The following is a 23,025-nucleotide window of genomic DNA, read 5'->3' as shown; positions in this document are numbered from 1 at the left end:
TGCGCAGACAAAATACACTTCATGCTTTATTGTTCAGTGAAGGTGAATAATCGGTCAAGCCACCCCAATGAGTATGTGCAAGAGATTCCTTTCCACTTTTTAATAATGCTTATCTAGGTAAAACCCATGCACTTAAAACTACTACAATAATTCATTAATCCATTCTTCTTGGGACCGTTAACTGTTGTTTCAACAGAGACTTGAAAGTTGCTTTAAGGTGTCATAAAACCCCATGCCTGGGTGGCTCAGTTGGTTAGGCGACTGCCTTCAGCTCAGCTCTTGATCCTGGAGTCCCAGAATTGAATCCTGCATCGGGCTCCCTGCAAGTCTGCTTCTCCCTCTGACCTGCCCCCTTCTCATGCTCTTTCATTTTCTCTCTCTCAAATAAATATATAAAATCTTTAAAAAAAAAAAAGTATCTTATTAAAAAAAAAAAAGCATTATATAGCCCCAGACTTCACTGGGGCTTTGCATGTAAAGCTCTAGTTGGGCACCTTCGCATTTGGGAAGTCTCAGGGAGCCATGTCTAACCCTCAGACACCATGTGGAGTAGACACTCCCCTTCGTTCACCTCATTCACTTGCTAGACCCACCATAGAACACTCTGTTCCATTCTATGACTGCTTCTGACTTAACCATAGGACATGCTCCGAAGGGTCTGCCTGAACTTGACTGGCAATATGAGGGAGAAGCAATTTGGAGGAAAGGTTAGTAAAATGTTAAAGCAACTTTTCCTTCCTTCCCATCAAAGGATCTGAAGGACTAATGGCTTTTAGAGTAATACGAAATTCCATACCAGACATGCCAGCTTTACGCTCATGCCTGTTTTCAAACCCAGAAAGAAGCATGAATCATTTTCTTTCGGGATATAGAAGGAACGAGAAGCCATGGATGGAAACAGTAAGACCAGAACAGAAGAAACTATTCCTGGAATTCCAGATATTTGGAGAAACAGACTGATTGGGAAGCACTCTTAGGACCTACATTTCTTTATAGAATAGTTAACCTGGCAACAATATTCAGGACCCACAGCCCCCAACCCTGCCAAAAACCCTCTGTCCATTCTTTCCTCCATCCTCATTTCCATTCCTAGCTTCAGAGCTGCATGTCGGATCCCTTACTTTCCTCGAAAACTTACCCTCTAGGCAGTCTGTCTCTGGCTACATTCAGAGGTCTAGATTAGAAAATGTATCCATAGTTGCTACCCTCCAAAGTGGATAAGCTTGAGAGAAAAAAGGGAGTCCTTAATTTTTTTTTTAGCATCCACACTATGAATTTTGAATAGATCCTATCATGGAAATGTATGTTCATCATAAGAGCCATAAAGTATTCCATAATTAATGAGCCTTTGTAGGCTGGCCTGGGGTATCCATCACAGATGATTTAATTTCTCTGTGAAATTACATTTTTGGTAACTTTTATTTAGATAAGATTTCAAAGTTATGGACTAGTTACAGGAATACTACAGGGAATTCCCATATAGCTTTTACTCAACGTTGTTTACATTGTATGTGTGTATACAGAGAAAATATTTTTTTTGAATTTTAATTAACTTACAAACTTAGAACACAAATTATTACTAAATTGGGGTCTGCTTAAAAATTTGATAAGGAAGATCAAATTCTATGCTTTTAAATTTCCTTTAATTCATATCATTGTTTTGTAACTTTAAGGGTTCAATTACAGAAAGAAAAATGTATTTAAGTCTTTATTTTTCTTTTACACATGTTTATTAATTCCATTTACTTGTGAGACTATAACTTTGTTTTCCCAAGGCCTATGGCACTTTCGAATAATAGGATTGGTATTTAACAAGCTACAGTCAGTGCTTCAAGATCCTGGGCTATCATTTAGTACATAAATTGTCATGTAGCTCTCATAGTAAACCTGGGATACTAGAGGCCAATCAATAATGACTTTTTATTCCTGAGGTCACCAGGCTAGTGTATCTAAACTCTACAAGTACTGATTTAAAAATTATAATGTTCATCTTTCTCTTGTTTTGAAATCGAGCTCTTTTTAAAAATCAGATCTGTATCCCAACCCAAACTTGCAGGTTATTTAGCTCTTCAGAGAACTTAGACTAGTATTATTAAAAACAGAAGTTCCAACTCCAGAAAAATGTTTAAGAATTTTCTTAATGAAACCATAGCATCATCTTCTTCATCAATACTAACATTCTCTTCAAAAAAAGATTGAGATCATTCAACTAGAGTTAAAAAAAATTCACAAATGTGTACTTTGAGAAGAAAACTTGATGACTCTTAGGACATCTGTACACACCAAAGTGTCCAACACAAATTTAAAAATAAGCTATTAGCAAAAAGAACAAGTCTCATTTCCCACTTCTGAACTTAGGTTTTCTCACTGGAACTTTGTACGGCTCGGGATGGCAATGCAGGATGTCTGCTGATATAAATCCAAATTTCTGGGTGTGTGTGCTTAAATGTTTTACTTCTGGACATTATGGTATATCCATATCCCTCTTTACTCTCATGTTGATTCTCATTAAATTAAATTAGAATGATATTATTGCATTTTAATATAGGCTATAACCCTCATTTATCCCAAATATCATGACACAAAAATGAATTACTAGGAATTAAACTACTAATAAGAATTAATATAGCCTTCACAAAAGTGCAGAATAGAAAAATGTCAAACAAAAGGTAGTATTTATTGATATGACACATTACATTATGGCAGATATTTTTATAAAACAAACTTTGATATTTATAGAAGAACTACTTTATAGTCATATTGCATCTAACCCATAATTGCTTATTTCCTTAAAAAAAAAGTGCAACAGAAAAAAATACCCAACCTATTTTGTTACATACACCAACAGTGAAATGAAGAAATATAATAAAATGCAGAGCTGAAAGGTTCAAAGAGCTAATGGTACCAAAGACTCTAATTTCTATTTGGAAAGCTTTTGTGGGGGCACACTATCACAAATGCACTTTCACAACCACGGCATTCCACCAGGACACAAGACTACAGGTCACTCCATCGGACCGTGCAGGTCAGGGCACTACACCTATCTGACATATGTACAATATGCTAAATTGTGAGTACAGGTGATAAGTGATGGGGATAGTAACAGAAATATCCCCCAGAGGTCATTTTTGAGGTTCCTTTCCTTTTTTTTTTTTCTTCTGAAGACTTGAAGTGTTGAAGTGAATACATTTTTATCATGTTAAGTGGAAGAAAAAGTAGATCGTGATTTAGCTCCTAAAATTTTAATACTGTTCTTAGTCATCCGCAATCATAAAGTGCTTTCAGAGATTCCGCACCTGCTCATAGGAGTCAAAACCCAAAGACTAATAAGCAGATATGTATTTTGCTAATCTATTCCTGAGGCTTTGCCCAAGAAATTGGCATTGCCATCTTCAACATCTTTCTTCTGGAACCACGGTTTTGAATTTGTTACTGGTTGATAAGCTTCCAGAAAATGACAGATTCCAGGAATTTCACTGGGGAAGTTTGGTGGAAGTTCCTCCCTTGATCGAGGGGTAAACACAAAACCAGGGCAGTCTTTGAGTAATCTGAAAAGATTAAAATAAAAATATTAAAATTAGAATCTAATACAGATGTAACCGTCTACTCAAGAAAAAACAACTTAACTAAATCAATATTCCTGACAAACAGATCTTCCTTGACTTATGATAGGGTTACATCTTCATAAGTTGAAAATGTCATAAACTGAAAATACTATAAATTGAAAATGCATTTCATACACCTAACCTAGGAACATCATAGCTTGGCCTGGCCTGCCGTAATGTGTTCAGAACACTTTTTTTTTTTTTAATATTTTATTTATTTATTTGACACAGAGAGAGAGAGAGAAAGAGAGAGTACAAGTAGGGGGAGCAGCACAGGCAAAGGGAGAAGCAGACTACCCACTGATCAAAGAACCTGATGTGGGCCTTGATCCATGATCCTGAGATCATGACCTGAGCCAAAGGCAGGTGCTTAACCAACTGAGCCACCCAGGCATCCCTGTGCTCAGAACACTTAAAGTAGCCTGCAGTTGGGCAAAATCCTCTAATACATGGTCTATTTAATAATAAAGTGTTTAATAGCTCATGTAATTTAGTTAATATTTTATTGAAAGTGAAAAACAGAATAGATAAGTTTATCAGTTGTTCATCCTCCTGATTGTGAACAAGACTGTCATGTGGCATATCATTAGTTAGGGAAAAGATCAAAATTTGAAATTCAAACTATGGTTTCTACTGAATGCATATGGTTTTCCCACCACTGTAAAGTTAAAAAATCATTAAGTTGCACCATCGAAAGCTGGGGACTGTCTGTATTAATAAACCAACCATTTTCAGTGTGATTGGCAGAAAGATCCCAATGATTTTAAAAATATCTTCACAGAAGAACAAAGAAGAATTGATTCACAAAAACCAAAGAAAATTCTCCAAATAATGTATTTCACTCACATTAGGAAATATATTAAATATTTTTGTAAAGATAAAATCAATAATTCATATAACAGTAAATTCACAGTAGTGGGAAAAAATGCAAAATAATCCAAAAGTCTAATAATAGCAAAAAACCCCCAACCCCATCCATAAACATAGTGTTCTAGAATAAGGCTTCCTAAGTTGAAAGAGAAAAGACATTGTTCATTTATTGGCTCATTTATTTTGTATATATTATGGGGAAGTAATCTAGGACAAGAGGTTGTGAAAGAAAAGTTCTGTATAAGATATATTACATACAGAAGCCTGGCGGCTCAGTCTTTAAGCGTCTGCCTTTGGCTCAGGTCTTGATCCCAGGGTCCTAGGATCAAGCCCCACATAGGGCTCCCTGCTCTGTGGGAGCCTGCTTCTCCTCCTCCCACTCCCCCTGCTTGTGTTCCTCTCTTGCTATGTCTCTCTTTGTCAAATAAATAAATGAAAATCTTTAAAAAAAGATACACACACACACACATCATATATATAATGTGATATATATTTCTATATATAATGTGACATACATATATATGATGTGAAAATAACATATGAATCTCTTGATAGAATTTTTATGAACTGTAGGTTAGTAAGACTAAAAGGAAAGTTAATTATACAAATTAACACTCTTCTTACTGTCTGGTATTTGAAATATTTCTTCTTATATTTATCTGTTTACCACATTTTATTATTTGCTATTAACTACTTGTCCACTGCAGTAAACTCACTTTATTGTATTTGCTCAGTTTTTTAAAAAGTTTTTATTTATATCCCAAGTAGTTAACATACAGTGTAATATTAGTTTCAGGTGCATAATATAGTGATTCAACACTTCCATACAACAACCAGTGTTCATCATAAGTACACTCTTTAATCCCCATCACCTATCTCCCCCACTCCCCCAACGACCTCCCCTCTGGTAACCAACAGTTTGGTCTCTGTGGTTAAGGGTCTGTGTCTTGGCTTGCCTGTGTCTTGGCTTGCCTGAGAGAGAAAGGCTCTCTCTCTCTTTCTTTTCCCCTTTGCTCGTTTGTTTTGTTTCTTAAATTCCACATACAAGTTAAATGCATTTTAAGTTCCAGTCCTACTGATGAAGTTACTTGTTCCTCTTTCTATTTCCTTCCTTAGCTTTCTGTCAAAAGCAAACTTTTTTTTTTTTTTAAAGATTTTATTTATTTATTCATGAAAGACACAGAGAGAGAGAGAGGCAGAGGCAGAGGGAGAAGCAGGCTCCCTGGCTGAGCAGGGAGCCCGATGCAAGGCTAGATCCCAGGACTAGATCCTGGGTCATGCGCTGAGCCAAAGACAGACGCCCAACCATCTGAGCCACACAGGTGCCCCAAATGCAAAGTTAGTAAGCATTTCTCTAACTTATTATTCAGGTATATGTATTCAGGACAGGAAATGTTGGTAGTTCTGAGCCCTAAACCAACTTCCACAGAAAACCACATATTATACATTCCCGACCAGACCATGACCTCCGCCTCATCAGCTTGTGACGTCATGCCTTAATGGAACAGAAGATGGCGCTGCATTAGATTTGGTACCGTGACACCCTATGTACTGAAGAAACCAACCAAATAGAAATCTAGGTTTCAAAAATGGCAGAACTCAAGTAGAGAAGAACATGTGAATATTCAATTAGCTAATTTTAAAAAGCTTCATCAATAAATATGCAATCTGCAAAATAATTAATGAAATGATGCTTTAGTCATGATCCATAAATATCTGCATGCCTATTATTTATAAGGCATAATATTTGGTAATACATAATAAGAAGTTTCTAATTTCATAGTATTAAAAGTATAAGCTTCAAAGTCTGGTGGATCTAGGCTGAGGTAGCAGCAAAGATGTCTGTTTTCTAACCTTTAAGATGGAGTAAAAATAGTACAGTTCTCTTAGGACAGCTGTGAAGATTAAATAGATAGATTAAACATGATGGGATAAGCGTCAATTAGTTATCAGTTCACACTCATCATATTGGTAACATCTGGGGAACAGAAACCTTCATATACTGTTGGTGGGATATAAATTGGGAAGACCAATTTGGACAGCGAATGGATGGTTAGTGAAGCTGGGCTGGACATAGCCTATGGTCTGGCAATCTGTGGGGTGTAGTATAGCTCTCCATGGCTTATTCAAGCTCTAGAGTACACAGACCTGTACTGCTAGACCTGGCTCAAACTGGCCTATGAGAGCCAACTGCTAAACATTCAGGGATTTTTATGGGACAATTAAACCATCTGTGGCTGAAACCTGCTGTGGTGGGAGTACATACGCCACAGAAATGGGTCAATGCTAAAAATCAAAGACTCTCCACTTTCCTCCTAATGCTGGTTTACCCGCAAAATGCTGCATTAGGACCAGCTTAACTAAATGAACTAAGTTTACAATTCATCAAAAAAAAAAACAAAACTCAAAAACATAATAGGCAGCAGATTTAAGGCAAGTCGTGAAAGGATATGGACAAGTTGGACGGGCATCTATTTTCCTCTGGTTTTGTTTTTCTACCTGGAGGAACCTAAATGAGAGTGACACTCTTGGCCTCTCTCTGCCCACTTTCTTTCCTGGTAGTGAGTTTGGGAGAAGCTGCTGAGCCTGCTCTTCTCGGTGCCTTCCTGCCTCTCTTTGGGAGCCCTCCTGTCTGTGGGAAATGTATGCTCTCAGCTGCTCCTACAAACCCTAAGGGGCACACAGAGTCCAGCCTGTGAGATAGCAGTGGTTTGTGGGGAGAGGGTGCAAATTTTCTTTCTTTCTTTCTTTTTTTTTTTTTAATAAAACAGGGATCTGGGGGGCCCTGGGTGGCTCAGTGGGTTAAGCCTGTGCTTGCCTTCGGCTCAGGTCATGATTTCAGGGTCCTGGGATCGAGCCCCACATCAGGCTCTCTGCTCAGTGGCGAGTCTGCTTCGCCCTCTCTCTCTGCCAACTTGTGATCTTTCTGTCAAGTAAATAAATAAATAAAATCTTAAAAAAAATAAAACAGGGATCTGAAAGAAAAATGACAGAATACTGACATTTATTAAATATTAGTATTGGTCACACGGGTGGCCATGGGTGTCATATTTTCTTTTTTTTTTTAATTTTTCTTTCTGTAGGTTTAAAATGTTTAAAAATTACTTATAAAGTGCATAAAACTATAAAGGTTTGATAAATAACAATATATAAAATTAAGACCTTTCTTTTTTCTGTCTATATCAACCCAGACTTTCCTAATGAATATGGTGATTATAATCATAACCTTATGTTTAAATTTATGTAAAACATTCAGCACTTGGAAGTGGCTTTAAAGTATACCATTTGAATTTAAGTGCCTTGCTCACGAAGACTCCTCTGAAAAGCTCTGTGTTTGGGACTGTACAGCCTGTCTTCTGAATACAAATTCTATCCTTCTTAAAGAAACTTACAGGTAAACACAATTAGAGTGTCACGGAGTTAGAAATGTTCATTAAATCTTCTTTAAGAAAAAATCATATTTTTTTTTACAGATTTATTTATTTATTTGAGAGAGACAGAGAGCATGCAGGGAAGAGGGGCAGAGGGAGAAAAGAATCTTAGTCAGGGTCGGTGCTCAGCGTGGAACCTGATGTGGGGCTCAATCTCCAGACTCTGAGATCACCACCCTGAGATCACCACCTGAACTGAGTCTCAGAGTCTGATGCTTAATCATCTGTGCCACCCTGGTGTACCAAAAAGATCAGAAGTTTTAAGGAAAAGAGGTTGGAAAAATAATACCACTTAGATGAAAGTCTCATGGACGCCAGAGCCAAGAAAAGCAACAAAAGTTTCAGGGCAGATATCCACATATGGTGGGAGTTTCCTTTACTCTCTCTTGACCAGATACCATTTTCCCCAAATTGTCATAATAACTCTCCTTTTTTCTGTCAGCTCTCTATAATCTCTTTCTTCTCTTTGTTCCTTCCCTTTACAGAACTGAAGTCTTGTTTATCTTTTATTAGGTTCTCAGATCTTTCTTGCAAACAGCAGTTCCTGGTTGTACTTTCCCACCCACCCTGGGCAGTATCCATTTATATCCCTCAGCTGCCATTTTTGTCTTTAATGATCCCTGGATCACCACATAAACCTGTCTCATTAATCCACTGACCTGAAACTTGGACAATATTTAGTCTCGTCCCAGTTTTCTGCACTTCAGTGAGATCAAACAAGAGGGCAGAACATTGTCCCTGAAAATAAAACTCCTGGTGCCATTTAGAATGAAGGAATGTGTAACTGTCGTAACACAGCAACATTCTAAATTACTAATTAGACCCCGGAGTGAAAGGTAAGATTTGAAGTTTAGGATTTTGAAGGATTTTTTGTGCGTGTTTGGGTACGTATTCTGTATCCTGAATTTACAAGTTTTATAAGTGTACCAAGGATACAGTTACATGTGTACATATAATTTTTTTTGACAAGTGTCACCCCAGATTTCAACCGTGAAGTTCTCCAAAGAAATAATTAGCTTTTATATTTGTACCACTTTTAGTGGAGTCTACTGTTTGTCCCAAACTTTGATAGAACTGGAATTATGTCTCCATTTCACAATCCAGTTGTTAAATTTCACAAAGCCTGTACTTTTGATTGAAATTTATATTATCAATTCTAAATTTTCCTATCATTTGGAGAAAAAAATAAGATAGTTTTTAGAAGAAAGACTTTTAAAATGTGGCTAAACGTATTCCACATTAAATACTTATTTCTTGCCTAAATAAAGCATTTTAACTACCACTTGCCCTTTAGAGAAGACATATATATTTCTTATATGAAAGCAAGAGGTAAGTAAATTAAAAAAGGAAAAAAAATACCTTATTTGTCTACAAAAGATAGAAAGAAATTTAGTAAAAACACTGATGTTCAGTATCGATTAAATTTTCATTATCCTTTATAGATGTGCATAAAAATACATACTAAGAAATAATTTAAAAAAAACACAAAAATGTGAATAGTTACTGTCTCTGGATAGTGAGATTATCAACTGTTTTTATTTCCTTTGTAACTTTCTGACATTGTAAATTTTCTAAAATGAGAGAGCATATATTACTATTATAATCAAAAAATAATTTATTAAAAGGAAGGTGGCACTATGTATGGTGTAAAATCTTGTATGTGCATGCCCAGTAACATTGCCTATATGATGAACCTAAGCATTTAAGCTATGAGCCTTCTCCTGTTGCTGAAGATGTATATCAAAGTGTCATAATACTCTGTTGGAAGACACGAGATCTTAAAGTACATTTTGGGAGTAAAAAGAGTAGCAGATATCAATGTCTCCTATCAAGATTTAAGACAACCAGGCTTTGAAAAATGAAACAAAGGAAGAATTTGAAAAGTTTTGTCTTGTAATTCCTGAAAACAATTAAAATAGAAGAACTAGAAAATACTCTTTTTTCTATATGAAGGTTTGGTTTTAAGGATACATACACACCCAAGGACTCCTCATGGTGTCCATACACATATATTACATTATTGAACACTCAATAGCAGTGAAATGACAAGAAACTACTCAAGTTATCTCAGGACTATCAGCCTCACTTCCTCCAGAAAGCAGAGTCATATCCTCTAAGGACTTGAGTTCCTCTCCTTACATGGCTTATCTGGGAAGACTCTGAGGCTATTACTATTACAACTATCTCCAAGGACTTTTCCAATTCTCATGCTAGAGTGACTCATTTTCATATCAAAGAGTGGTCCATCAATCAATAAATACTTATTGCTTTCCTACCGCATCCCAGGTACTGATCTGGGAACTGGGGCTATGAAGTGTAGACCACCAGAGGCTGACACACTCTGAGGGGAGGCAGGCAATAAACACGGAAAGAAAACACCATTTCAGACACAGGTGTGAGCTAAGAAGCAGACACATGTGTGAGCTAAGAAGATGAAAAAATAAAATAATGTGAGGCGTGTGAGGCTAAAGTTGTTCCTCTAGCTATGGCAGTTAACTAACCAGTGTCTCTTTGAAGGGGTGACATTCGACTTAAGCTCTAATTATGAGGAAGAAGATGACACAGGATGATCCAGGGAACAAGGAGAAAGCAGAGGCACAGCCAGTATCCTCAATTCAGGAATGGGTGTAGCAAGTCTAAAGGGAAAAAGGCAGGCCAGGGTGGCAGGGTGGCAGTGAGCGAAGGAAAAAGTGGAAGAAAATAAAGTGACACAACACAGGCTGGCAGGACATTGATCAAAGAGGACATTTTGGCCTCATTTGGTAACATACTTCAATTTTATTCTGGCTGCAATGGGAAGCCATTGCGGGGGTTTTGACGCAGGAGTGACGAGACTGGATTTATACTTGAGAGAGACGATCTGGCTGCTGTGTGGGGGATGGACTGCGGGGAGGAGGTGGACCAGAAAGCAAGCAGAAGAGTGAGGGTGATCCTGGGTTGGCTGGGGTGGGACAGAGGAGGGAGGCGTGCCTTGGGGTGTGGTGCGGAAGAAAGTGAAAAAAGATGTATTCAGGATATAATCTGTGGGTGGATGTGGTAAACTGCGAGGGGGAGAAAGCGATGACCGCCCTGAGATTTAGAGTCTAAGATGGTGGTGCCATTTTAAGGAGATTGATAAAGCAAGCTAGGCTGGGAGGGGAGTGGATTTCATCAGGCTACTGTATGTAATACTGGTTCTAAGATGATCAAGATAATTTAAATTTGTCAATTAGCCATCTGAGCAGAAATATAGAATACGATATATGAGTCTGTAGCTTAGTGAAGAATTGTGGGATGGGCTAAGAATAAAACAACAAAAAACAACAGAAAACAAACAAACAAACAAAAAACCTGTGAGTCAATAAAATTCAGACACAGAAGACAATGGGGACAGAGCTCCGGGCACTTTGAAGGTATGGTGGGGAAAAGAGCAACAACACAAAACACTGAGACGATGAAGTCAGGGTAATGAGGAAACGAGGTGAGTGTGGAGTCACAAAAGCCTAAGGAAAAAATGTTCAACAGAGGGACTGCTCAAGCTATTCAGCTGCCATTGAGATGTTGAGGAAGATAAGGGGGAGGAACTGACCATGATTTTAGCAAGGAACACCGATGACCCCATTAAGAACCATGTCAGTGGAGTGCAAGAGACACATGCTGATTGGTGTGACTCAGAGAGCCAATGGGAGGTTAAAAAAAAAATAGAGCCAGTGAGTATGAAGAACTCTTGCAATGAGTTTTGCTGGAAAAAGAACAAAACTATGGTGGCGGTGTTGGGGGTGGGTAGCTGAAATATGCTTGGAAACAAGGAAGATACTATTTTAAGAAGTCTAATAGGAAGACACGCCTGTTTTCTGATGGGAATAATCACTTCACTGGAGAAACTAATCATAGAGAGAAGCCAGGTATTTTCAGGAGACAAGTTCTTGAGAAAGCGAGAAGTGGTCACACTCAGAGCAAACTTGGGGGGATCGTCTGGAGGAGGAGCAGGCAAGATGGCGGCACTGTCACCAGAGCAAGAGTCTGTGACCAGGGCTCTGGAGGGGGTGGGTAACTAGCCTGATGGGGTCTGCCCCTGGGCGAAGGTGGTGATGCACTTATCAGATGCATTCCTGTCTTCTCTGGTGAAACAGGAAAAGAAGTTATCAACTCTAAAAAGAAAGGCTGTGAAGTTTTCAGGAGAACGAAGATGCTATAAAATAGCTTTCTCTGAGAACAGGAATGATAACTTTCTGGGTATAGTTTGGTACGTTAGCTACCACTTATGTCTGGAACACATTTTGCCATTCAAGCTTTTCTGTTAGAACTGGATTCTTAACATGAGATGGAACGTCTCCCCGTCTGGCATCTGAGCTAAAGGCATGTTGAGGACCATGCCCTGTAAGTTGTGGGGCCCAGGCTAAATCTGGGTGGCCAGCGCCGGAACGTGCTGCTGTCCGAACGGCCAACCAAGTATGGAGAGCATGAATCCGTGCTTTGAGAAGAACAATGGAGGAAGATGGGACGTGAGTCAAGGAGCCCCCTGGGCAACAAGCACCTCAGACTTCTCAGGAGGCTGAGTAATTTTTAAAAAGGCGAGGATAGTAAAGTTACTGCTTTTCTCTTTCCTTGTCAGATTATCTAAGCAAGAAAATGCTATGGAGGATAATATAAACCAATGGGAAAAAAAGACAACAGTGTATAAGTGAAAAGAAGGGATTTGACATTTAGTGCAAACTGTACCTGTATGTTGTTGGGCTGACATTGATTTTCCGTGGAACACTGCAGGACTCAAATTTGTTCGCCAAGGTGACGTTGTTTCCGAAAAGACAGTAACGAGGCATTTTAACGCCAACAACGCCAGCAAAAACTGACCCGGAGTGCAGTCCAATTCGCATCTGAAAGCCCAAAGTCACACAATGTCCTCATCATTGGTAAAACACTTCTCGATCACTGGTCCATACCAGATGAATGCCCTTTATATGATTTTACCCTCTGCTGTCCGTACACCATTCTGCTCTTCTGCAAGACATCCTGCCTGCTTCCCTCTACTCACATCCAGTTAAAAATTACTTGTACAGGGCGTCTGGGTGGCTCAGTGGGTTAAAGCCTCTGCCTTTGGCTCAGGTCATAATCTCAGGGTCCTGGGATCAAGCCCCACATCCTGCTCTCTGCTCAGCGGGGAGCCTGCTTCCTCCTCTCTCTCTCTCTCTCTCTCTCTCTCTGCCTACTTGTGATCACTGTCAAATAAATAAATATAATCTTTCAAAAAATATTCCTTGTACAAAATCTGTCAGACTTCTTAACTCTTCTCCACTATGCAATTAGGTCTGTTCCACAAAGCATTTTTGTTTCAGCTGCCTTCAATGTCTGAAACATATTTCTATGCATTCCTATCACAGTCACCAGAATGACAAGGCGAAGCGTCTGTACGCTTCTGTTTATGGGAACCTGCTCTGTCCATCAAGGGAGACAGACAGAATCCTGGCCCCCAAGGGTTGTTTCCCAGCGCAAGGTCAGAGAAGGGCAGGAGATGCCACTCTTAGAATATAAAGGATAAAAAGAACTTTATGGCAAACATTTCTCCCCTCTTAATGATGAACATGAAAGGAGAAAGGAATTGTGATACTTAAGTAGAACACACCACAGACAGAGGAAGCAGAGCTGAAGTGGCTTAGACCCGCATCACTATGACTACATACACATTTTTGTTAAACCCGCCCAAATGCGTGGAAAACCAGAGTTGGGCCATATCCAGAATTAAGGTGAGGTCTGGGATATGCTGGGGTGAAAGTTTAGGAATTCTGAAGGTTACCAGTGATTTGGAGAACAATTAAAACAATATTTTAAACTGGCATCTTTTATAAGTTCTGAATTATTGATCTCAGGGGATGTACAGATTCTGAAATTGCTGCTACAAAACAGTAAGCTAAAGTCGGGATATTCTGTATGACAATTGGGTACAACATTCATTCTTTTCAAGTCCTCTGTTCAGCTGACAATTTAAAAAAAGTTTTGTTAGGTATATGCATTTTAAACAAAGGCCAAGTACTCAGCGATTTAATGTTATTCAGAATTTGGAAAACTCTAGTTTTGCCTAGTTTTACAACTGATTTTAGGTATCTGCTAAGAATGTTCCAGAATCATTTGCTTATAAAATGTCAAATCATGAATTTTGCACCATTTTCAAACAAAAGCACTATAGTATGAATTAGGAGACCTGCATCTGCCACAAAAATCTGTGACTTTCTGTGAGTCTCTTTAGGTCTTGCTCAGTGTTTCCTCATCTATAAAATACAGGATTGAACTAGTTTTAGAGTCCCTTCTTTGTCACAATCTCATCTTAATCAGCAAAGCTTAGACATCCATTACATCTGGTATTTTCTTCTTTAGGAGAATATGTTTTTGTACATATACCAAGTGATCAATATAAGCAAAAGTCTATCTTCTCTGTAAAAATACAATTTTAGTTTATAATTTAGATCAGGCTCTCTCCTGGTTAAACCTGTTTCTCTCTCTGTACTTAGTTATTCTAGCTTTGTCTTGATAAATTTGTAAGACTTCCTTCTATTTCATAATCAATCAATCCAAACAAGGCAGATAAAGTAAATGGCCTTTAGTTCCTCCCATGCCACCCCCGCTCCTTCTCTTCCCTTCTCCCGTTCTGAATTTCGCTCTCAACTCCACAACTTTCTTATCAGGGAACTCTTCATGTTCACCAGCAAATTCACAAATTTCATTTCAAATTCGTAAGAAAAAGACCCTACATTTAAGATGCACAGCACGTCCTGAACAGAAAGCGGCTGGTGCAATCTTCCATTTGGGGACCACGTTTGACACAGCACATGTCTCCTCACAGATGCCTTGGGAGGAGGAAGGAGGGGACAGGAGTCCTTTTCCAAATTTACTTTGCACTGACCGACTTCCCCTGTCGCATTCGGCCCTCTGGTTTCTATCAACACTCCACCTGCAGCTTTCTAAGCCAGAGCGTGTGGACGGTAGTAAGGAAATCAGCAGTGATAGGCGCTTTATACAAATGGCATGTTGGAGACACAAAGAGCTTGAAAAAAAAAAAGGAAACATTTCCCATTCTTTCACTTTGATTCCATTCCATTGGGTCGTAGGGTAAGAAGGAGGGAAAAGGCTGGGTTCAACATATGGCTTCTATTATGAAGAGAGCCAAGGCTACACTTCTAAGTATTATAGTTTTGTATTTTACATTTTTTCTTTCTTTTCTCTATTATTTTATAGCATGCCAGATAGGATTCTATAGGACTTCAAAGTCCCCTTTCTTTTCATTTCTTTTTATTTTTTTTTAAGATTTTATTTATCTACTTGAGAGAGAATGAGAGATAGAACAGAAACAGGGAGAGAGGAAGAAGACAAAGTGGAGCTCAATCCCAGGACCCTGGGATCATGACCTGAGCCAAAGGCAGACGCCCAACTGACTGAGCCTCCCAGGCAGCCCTCAAAATCCCATTTCTGAACATCATCAATCGAGGACTGTCTTATAAAAATTAAGTGGCAGATTCACTACAAGTAGGACAAATAAAGGTGATCTTGTATTCTCTGAAATTAATGCCTAGCATGGTCATTTTATCTTCTCATCTGCAATAAGACATTATTTTGAGATAATGCAGAAACTTTAGAGTGTTACATGTTTTGGAAAATACTGGGGTGGATTAGCAGTCAATTTTCATTAGAGTGTAATATCCTGCCCTACAGGGGAAATGATGTTTTCTAAACTTGTCTGCATTTTCTAGATGTATTTCGGTTGGTGAATCAAATATACTTGTAAGTGATTTGGAAGCCAGGATTTCTGCTGTGACTGCACCTCTGGGGCTTCCAAGAGCATGGACAGCTGTGGCAGCCTGTGGGTTTCCTACGGCGTGCTTAGCACAGAGTCCAGCTTCCAGTCACTCGTCTTGTGAGGGTCGTGATGCAGGATTTCCATGTTACTGATTCAAATTATATTAAGTGCAGTTTTGTCCTGCAGCCAGTAATAGAGGCAGCAGCTCTCTGAGCACAGTGGTTTCCTGCTGTGGCTGGGGCCGTAGAGTTCTGGAGCCAGCTTCTCCATCTCAGAAAAAGCAAGGACCCAAGTGCAGCTCTGGGAGTCATTTTTTTTGAAGGTTTCACTTATGGATGGCTTTGTTAGTCCTCTCAGTGATTCTGCACACCCCTAAAGACCCTATCGTAAATTTCTTCCGGCTTCAACAACTTCAGAGATTTTGCTCTCTGCAACTGACCCCAACTGAGGCACTATTCTTTGCATTTTTAATTATAATTATAATTTTATATATAAATTATATATATAATTATATATGTTTTATATATATAATATAATTTATAATTATAATTTTATTTTCATCTTTAACTAGAAATAATTAATAAGCATGTACTCTCCATGACATTTGCTGGGCAATATATGATCTGCCTTACCTTGATAGGTTCTCCGTGGGGAGACATGACTTCATCCGAGAGCTCCATCATCTTCAGGGCCATCAGCGCTATCTGAACAGCATGGGTGTCACTTTCTTTGTGTAGTCCCCCAGCCACACAGTACGCGTCGCCAATGGTCTCCACCTGCACGGAATAGATTTTCGGCATTACAAATACAAGTTCGGAAAGAATCATAGTGCGTGTCATAGAGCAGACACCGTAGTGTTTGGGCCCTCAGGAACATCAGAGTAAATCAGATACTCTCAGAAATGGCTTTCCCTTTCAGGAAATTCATCAAGTGGAGATGCCTTATATCAGGTGCTGCTCTGGAAGGCAGTGTGGTCCTGGGAGCACAACAGCAGGAGGCGGTGTCTCCTCCCAGACTAGCTGAGCGTTTCACTCCCTCCACCTCATGTCAAGTGCTCTGTAGAGGCCAATGATGTAATGTAAATGATACTGCGTGTTTGTAACAGTTTACTTAAAGATATTGGAATCACTTGCCGATTTTATAGCCTCTTAGAGTACAGTGTTTTGAACAGTCGCTGCTCAATCATTTCATATGAATTTAGTAAAAATGTATGCTATAAAGCTAAGACATTCTAGTTTTTCAAAAGGATTTGGGGATCCTCATAGTAACTATAAGGGGGTCTACAGGAGTATTAGTCACGAGGGATAGAAATCAAGATGTCGAACAATGGTGCTTGGAAGGCTATTGAAAACCAAGCTGCTATATAAATTCCAAGTGTTATCATTGTCATTACTGTTGTTGTAACAGAATTTTATCTGACCGCAATGCTGATGGCAAAGTTACCAGTTCATTTGAATCCACAAATAATCCACCAAATCATAATCACTGCGTTTTTCTCCTCCTCTAAATACTTATTGTAACTTACTAGATCGCATCACTCCTCTTATTCAAACTTTCTAGTGTGGAGGGATGGAGATGAGAAAGGAAAAATGAGAAAGTGATTCTCCATTTCGCTCAGAATCAATGCTGAAACTCATAAAATGCCTCTAAAGTCCTTTTCACCTTTCTGCTAATCTCTGATTTTACTTCATCCTTTCTCTTGCTTACTTTGTCCCAGGGCCATTGACCTCCCGTCATCCCTCAAACATACCAAACATGTTCCCACTTGCTATTCCTTTGTCTTGAACAACCTGCACACGGCGACTTGGCGTGTCCCTCATTTCCTCCAGTGCCCGCTAAAACATTACCATGTGAGAAATACCTATCCCACCTGCCCTCTGTAAAATAGCAATCACCCTTACCTTCTGCTCTTCTCCTCAACTTTATCCAGAATAGCACACCCATTGGAATGCTAAAAGTTGACTCATTTGCTCATTTTCCCTTCTTTTCCCCAGTAGAATGTCAGCTCTCTCAAACTGCCTGTTTTACTAACTCCTAAATTACCAGTGCCCAGTATATTTGCTAACAAGTGAACCAGGTGGCAGTGCCTCTTGTAAGATTTTCTTCATCAATGAATATATAAGAAAGTGCCTAAAATAATGGCTGATGTATCTCAGGGGCCCAATAAGTGCACCTTATTTAATTAAAAGAAGTGCTGCTCTCACTCCTACTAGATGCTTATTCTCTCTGCTATCATAACACCTGTATACCTGTGTTCCCAACCAGGCATTCACCTTGTCACATGGAAATCTGGCATTGGTCAGCCCTGCCCTCCTATCCCCCACATAGGAGATCTTCTCGCTCAAGTTGACCAATCCTGGATGACAGTAAATATCTGCTATAACAATCAATAAATGAAAGCTGAATAAATTGAAAAATGAAAAGAAGACGAAAAGACAATAAGCAAATGAGATTAAACGAAATCCTGGTATAAACAGGTCCTGGGTGTGGCGGGGGAAGCTAGACTATTCCTTGGAAGCCACCACACTCACAGTCAAGCGTATGATTACACATACTGTGCATCTTACGTTTATCTCCGGTGAAGACCCTTCCTGATCTACTCACAGCTGTCTCCAAGTATTTGCATGCAAAATCAGAAGTGAAGAGAAGGTGGAAATAAAGACAGAGCAGATGATTCACTATTTAGCTTGGGTTGTGGCTTGATTAGCTACGGAACTCTGTGACTACTATCCACATGGTAAGGAGCACAGATTCTGAATACTTGATTGGAATAACTGAATTGTTTTAGCTTCAACAAGCTGAAATTTGTAGAAGAGGGCCACTACCTCTGCTAGCCACCGTAGCAGTTATAAGGGAGAGTGAGGCTTTCTTCTTACAATTCCGAGAGGAGACAAGGTCAAGATAGAAACTATCTACAAATAACTATAGTAAATTGCACAAGAGGCCATCAAGCTTAACCTAACTAAAGCCAATTATTTTATCAGTAATTATACATGGAGTTTTGTGGTTTTTTTTTTTTGGGTTTTTTTTTTTTTTTTTTTTTTTCCCCAAGGGGATCATGGCTCTGTCTGGAATTTCCTGCTGGAAATTTTTAAAAGGAAGGTTTTAAGTTGGACATCTAGACTGGAACAAAGCAGAGGCTTATGAAGTCTCATAAATAATATTTGTTTTCTCCTCACTGATCTACTTATTTCATGTTGGATGAATCTCCAAAATGCCAGATTGTACCTGGCAAACTAAAATGGGATTCAAGCCACACAAATGAGAGGGGTGCTTTGTTCTTAATGCCAGTGACTAGAGTAATGTGAAAGACTTTAAATTAGTAAAAAAAAAAAAAAAAAAAAAAAAAAAAAAAAAAAGGGGGAGGGGGAGTTAATTCTAGAAACACAGAACACAAAACACAAAACTATTTCACTAGTTCTCTTATAGCCAATCAAGTTACATTTAAAAAAAAAGACTAGTACACATTAGGGATAATTACTTCCCTAATGAGCTTCCACGTGCCTAGAGTGATGCCCAGTTTGCAGTAGACTCATCCAGTAAGTCCTGCTACATCATGAATAACTGATACAATTTACCATCATCTTTGCAACAGGCCTGTTCCTGAAGCTTTTGGGATATAATGTCTGTTATTCATATGTATAAGCTCCATAGGTGGATATTACTTTCTCTGTTATAGAAATGAGAAAGGCTATTTCACTTTCTCAGCTTACCGAACAAGTGGAGAACTAGATTTGAACCCAGGCCTCTCTCTGCACCTACGTCTCTGCCTTTGGCCTCAAATCTCCAATAATGCCTTAAGTCAGTGTTTTCTTCCTCTGACTCAGCCATTAAAAGCATCACATTAACTCCATACTGAGTTAACCTATTTGAAGATAATTTGTATAAGACCCATGTTTTTTTTTCTACTTTTCCTTTTACAGAGGATCACTTTTCTCCATACAAGTCATACTTGGAATGATCCCATGCTTGATAATTCAGCTCAGTTGCCACCATCAAGTGTCCCATTTACTGACTTTTAAATTGTCCCCGTTCAGGGGTCCTATGCCCCATCTTCCACTCAGCCTATCACCCCTTCACGCTATGCTTATTCTTTGAGAAGACAATGGGGCAGTCCTTTAATGGAATAATGATCTCAGTTTCTGAGCAGATTTGGCGCTATTTCTGGCTAGAGCACACCCACAGGATTAAGGCACAATGCCTGCTCCCAGGACACGGCTTGCAGAGAAAGCCTTTCATCTGCATGGTAACTCAGTAACTAGGGGTCCTGGCTCTGGTGCTTTTCCTCAGTGACTTCTGCCTGTCCCATGGGCCTCGCCCTCCTCTGCCCCTACCTTGTAGACATCCAGCTCGCCGCACTGTTGGTCAAAGCGAGTGTAGAGTGCGTTGAGCATGGTGATGACCTGCAGCGGTGAGCACTGGGAACAGATGGCCGTGAACCCCACGATGTCAGAGAAAAGCATGGTGACGTCACTGAACTTCTTGGCTTGCACAACTTGCCCTTGCCACAGCTGTTGCGCAACCTCGGAGGGAAATATGGAGCACAGGAGATCCACCGTCTTCTTCTTCTCCTCCTCCAGGGCTTGGTGGGCTTGCTCGAGGGTGGCCTTCAGCTTGCCCAACCTCTTCTTCAGGCCATCTTGTGCTCTGGCCTGCTCCCCTATCAAGACTACATCCCTCAGTGCGTTGTGAATCGGGATGTCTGACAGGTAGAGCCCACGTCCTGTAAAATCTTCCAATCTGTCCACGCAGGGTGACCCCAAGAACAAGATAGCACTCGATTCAACAATGTAGATCATTTGGCCTTTGAGGTCCATAACCTGGGAAGTAAAGGCAAACCAACTGTGGTTTATTTCAGTTTCCAACATCTTTTTAGACAAAAGGAAAGGTAGAGATATGGTGACGATCTCTTTGTGTTTAAACTTGATTTTTTTTCCCACCTGCTAAAAAGGAACAATATGCTTTCTTATAGTTCCAATTGACTGTGCATTGTAAAATGCACATGGACATTTGGAGAATGGGTAGAATGGAGTAACTCTGCATAGAGATCATGATTTTCGTTAAACCACACAAAAAAATCTTGCTTCAAGTTTTTCTCACTAGGGGGAAGGCTGATATTTCTGCTATTATTTTCTGTTAGTAGTAGCAGATAGTGTAAAGGATTGTACCAAGGAAGCCTTGAGAGATGTGATGGGTAGGTGATCATCCTGGTTTACTGTATGAGTGAGAACAAATATGTGTAAGTGTGTTCTCTGCAGCAAAGAGTCAAAATTAACCCAGATGCCCTTCAGTAGGGGACTAGTTAAATAGAGGATAAGCATACAATGGGATTCTACACAGTCTCTGGAAAAAGGAAACAAGCCTACACACCATGACGTGGAAGAATACCCGAAATGTGTTGCTTAGTGAGAAAAAGGAAGTTCCAAATAGTATTTTGTTTTGTTTCACACACAAAAATGTATCCAATTAATGTCATTGATTTTTTGGCTGCAAGGAATACCTCTAAGTATTACCTATTTTGAGCATTTAGCTACATTGTTTTTGTGATGAAGAGTGTTAAAACTGTTTTTACTTTTGGAACAAACTACACATCTCCTGGAATTATGCATGTTTAAAAGTTATATACATATAAGCCTGAATGTTAGCTTTGCTCGTATAATCAACTATGATTTTGCAAACTCCTTCCTTGGACTAAATGACCACCCAGATTCTCTACCATGAGAAAAAGCCCCACAACATTCTCTAACAATTAAAAAAGTTACTGATTTTCCAAGTCTATTAAAAATTGATTTAAAGGGCCACCTGGGTGGCTCAGTGAGTTAAAGCCTCTGCTTTTGGCTCGAATCATGGTCCTGGTGTTCTGGGATCGAGCCCCAAGTCGGGCTCTCTGCTCGGCGGGGAGCCTGCTTCCCCCTCTCTCTCTGCCTGCCTCCCTGCCTATGTGTGATCTCTGTCTGTCAAATAAATAAATAAAAATCTTTAAAAAAATGTATTTAAAAACCCATTTAGTTGTCTCCTCTAAGAAACAAGTAGTTTTTGTTTGTTTCTTGCAGAATAATGCCTCTTGTTAGGTATTTGATGACTAAAACCACATTTTTATATAAACATTTATCTAATTCGGTTTATAAAATACCCTGAGAGGATTTTAAAAGGTAGACCGCGTCCAATAAATATTTTTCAAGTAATGAATCAAGTAACCAGCACATGAATGAAGAAAGGATGTTAAGTTTATTTCAGCCCTAAAATGCTACTAGAATTGTCTTAAACATAATGGGTGTTTTATCAAAATGTATGAAGTGATGGATATCTCTTTACTTTTTTGTTTCTAGTCCTTAAACAAGAAGTGATTTATTTCATATGCCAACCACGATGACATTTTCCTTACCCTTGAAGATTTCTTCACAGAGTTGTCCCACCTCCTCACTCGGACGACAAACTGCATGTTCAGCATAGCCATGATCCCACTAAACGTTTGGTTGATTTTGGGAGTCAGAATTTCAAAGTATTCATCAAAATTCGGCTTTCCTTGGAAGTCCTTCCTGTTCATCAGCCTTCTAATGCCATTGCCAAACTGCAGAATCGTCAAGTCCTTGTCAAACATGAAGTGGAAAGGAAAGGTCTTGCAGAAGAGGGATGCGGGGATCACCAGCGAGGACTGGGGCTTCCCCGGGGACAGGGATGGTTTGGTGCTTTTGATGTGGAGGGAGTATAACAGATAGGGCTGATTGATGAACTCGCTGCCGTCATTCCGGAAGCAAGGAGGCAGCAGGGACACCTCCACTTCGGTTTCGTACAACACGCGAGCAGCAGCCTTCATGATGCCAGGAAGAATCAGGGACGTGATTCTCTTAGGGAAAAAATAGTACACATTTAAGAAATCGTGGTCTTTATCCAGGCACAGAATGGAAGCGTCTTCAAACCTATCTCTCTTTTCTGCTTCTTGGCAGTGGCTGCTCTGTTTCAGGAGGGTGCTGAAGCTATTTAAAAAATCTTTGAGGGTTCCTCCAACCACACCTAGAATGTGTTCATCTTCCTCGTAACATATTTTGAACAGCTCTTCCCCGAGAGACTCTTTGACGATTTCCACTGGAACTCCTGAAAGCAAAGAATACATTTTCTGCCATATCTGGATCATTCTGGGAAGAGCTGCACGGTTACTACTATTTTTTAACACCGTTTGATTTGAGGATTTAGTGCCCTTTACCTCTGGTAACAAGAGTTTTGACCAAAATTAACCATCTATATTCAAATTACCCACATCGATGAGTTTCCACAATTCTGGAAACTCCAAATAAAAATTCCCCATCAGTTAATTATGAAACCATGATAAATTAAGTATAATACACAACTT

At 39.4% G+C, this 23,025-nt stretch overlaps 1 protein-coding gene across 5 annotated transcripts in view; it reads right to left on the bottom strand.

Moving 5' to 3' along the window:
• Positions 1–2,658: 2,658 nt before the first annotated feature.
• The window catches only part of GUCY1A1 (guanylate cyclase 1 soluble subunit alpha 1), a 61,144-nt gene continuing 40,777 nt past the window's right edge, over positions 2,659–23,025 (bottom strand). For all 5 annotated transcript variants that reach the window (XM_004772032.3, XM_004772033.3, XM_004772035.3 and 2 more), the window contains 5 exons: positions 22,060–22,769; positions 20,009–20,494; positions 16,307–16,450; positions 12,608–12,762; positions 2,659–3,548 (listed from right to left, as the gene is read on the bottom strand). In XM_004772032.3, coding sequence (XP_004772089.1) covers positions 3,347–3,548; positions 12,608–12,762; positions 16,307–16,450; positions 20,009–20,494; positions 22,060–22,769 — 1,697 coding nt within the window. In that variant the 3' untranslated portion in view covers positions 2,659–3,346. The remainder of the gene's footprint in view (positions 3,549–12,607; positions 12,763–16,306; positions 16,451–20,008; positions 20,495–22,059; positions 22,770–23,025) is intronic.

The sequence above is a fragment of the Mustela putorius genome, unplaced genomic scaffold (genome assembly GCF_011764305.1).
Source record: "Mustela putorius furo isolate JIRA1106 unplaced genomic scaffold, ASM1176430v1.1 tig00000056_pilon_pilon_pilon, whole genome shotgun sequence".
Taxonomy (NCBI): Eukaryota; Metazoa; Chordata; class Mammalia; order Carnivora; family Mustelidae; genus Mustela; species Mustela putorius.
The sequence above is the reverse complement of the archived record's forward strand: the minus strand, read 5'-3'. Positions and strand labels throughout refer to the sequence as shown.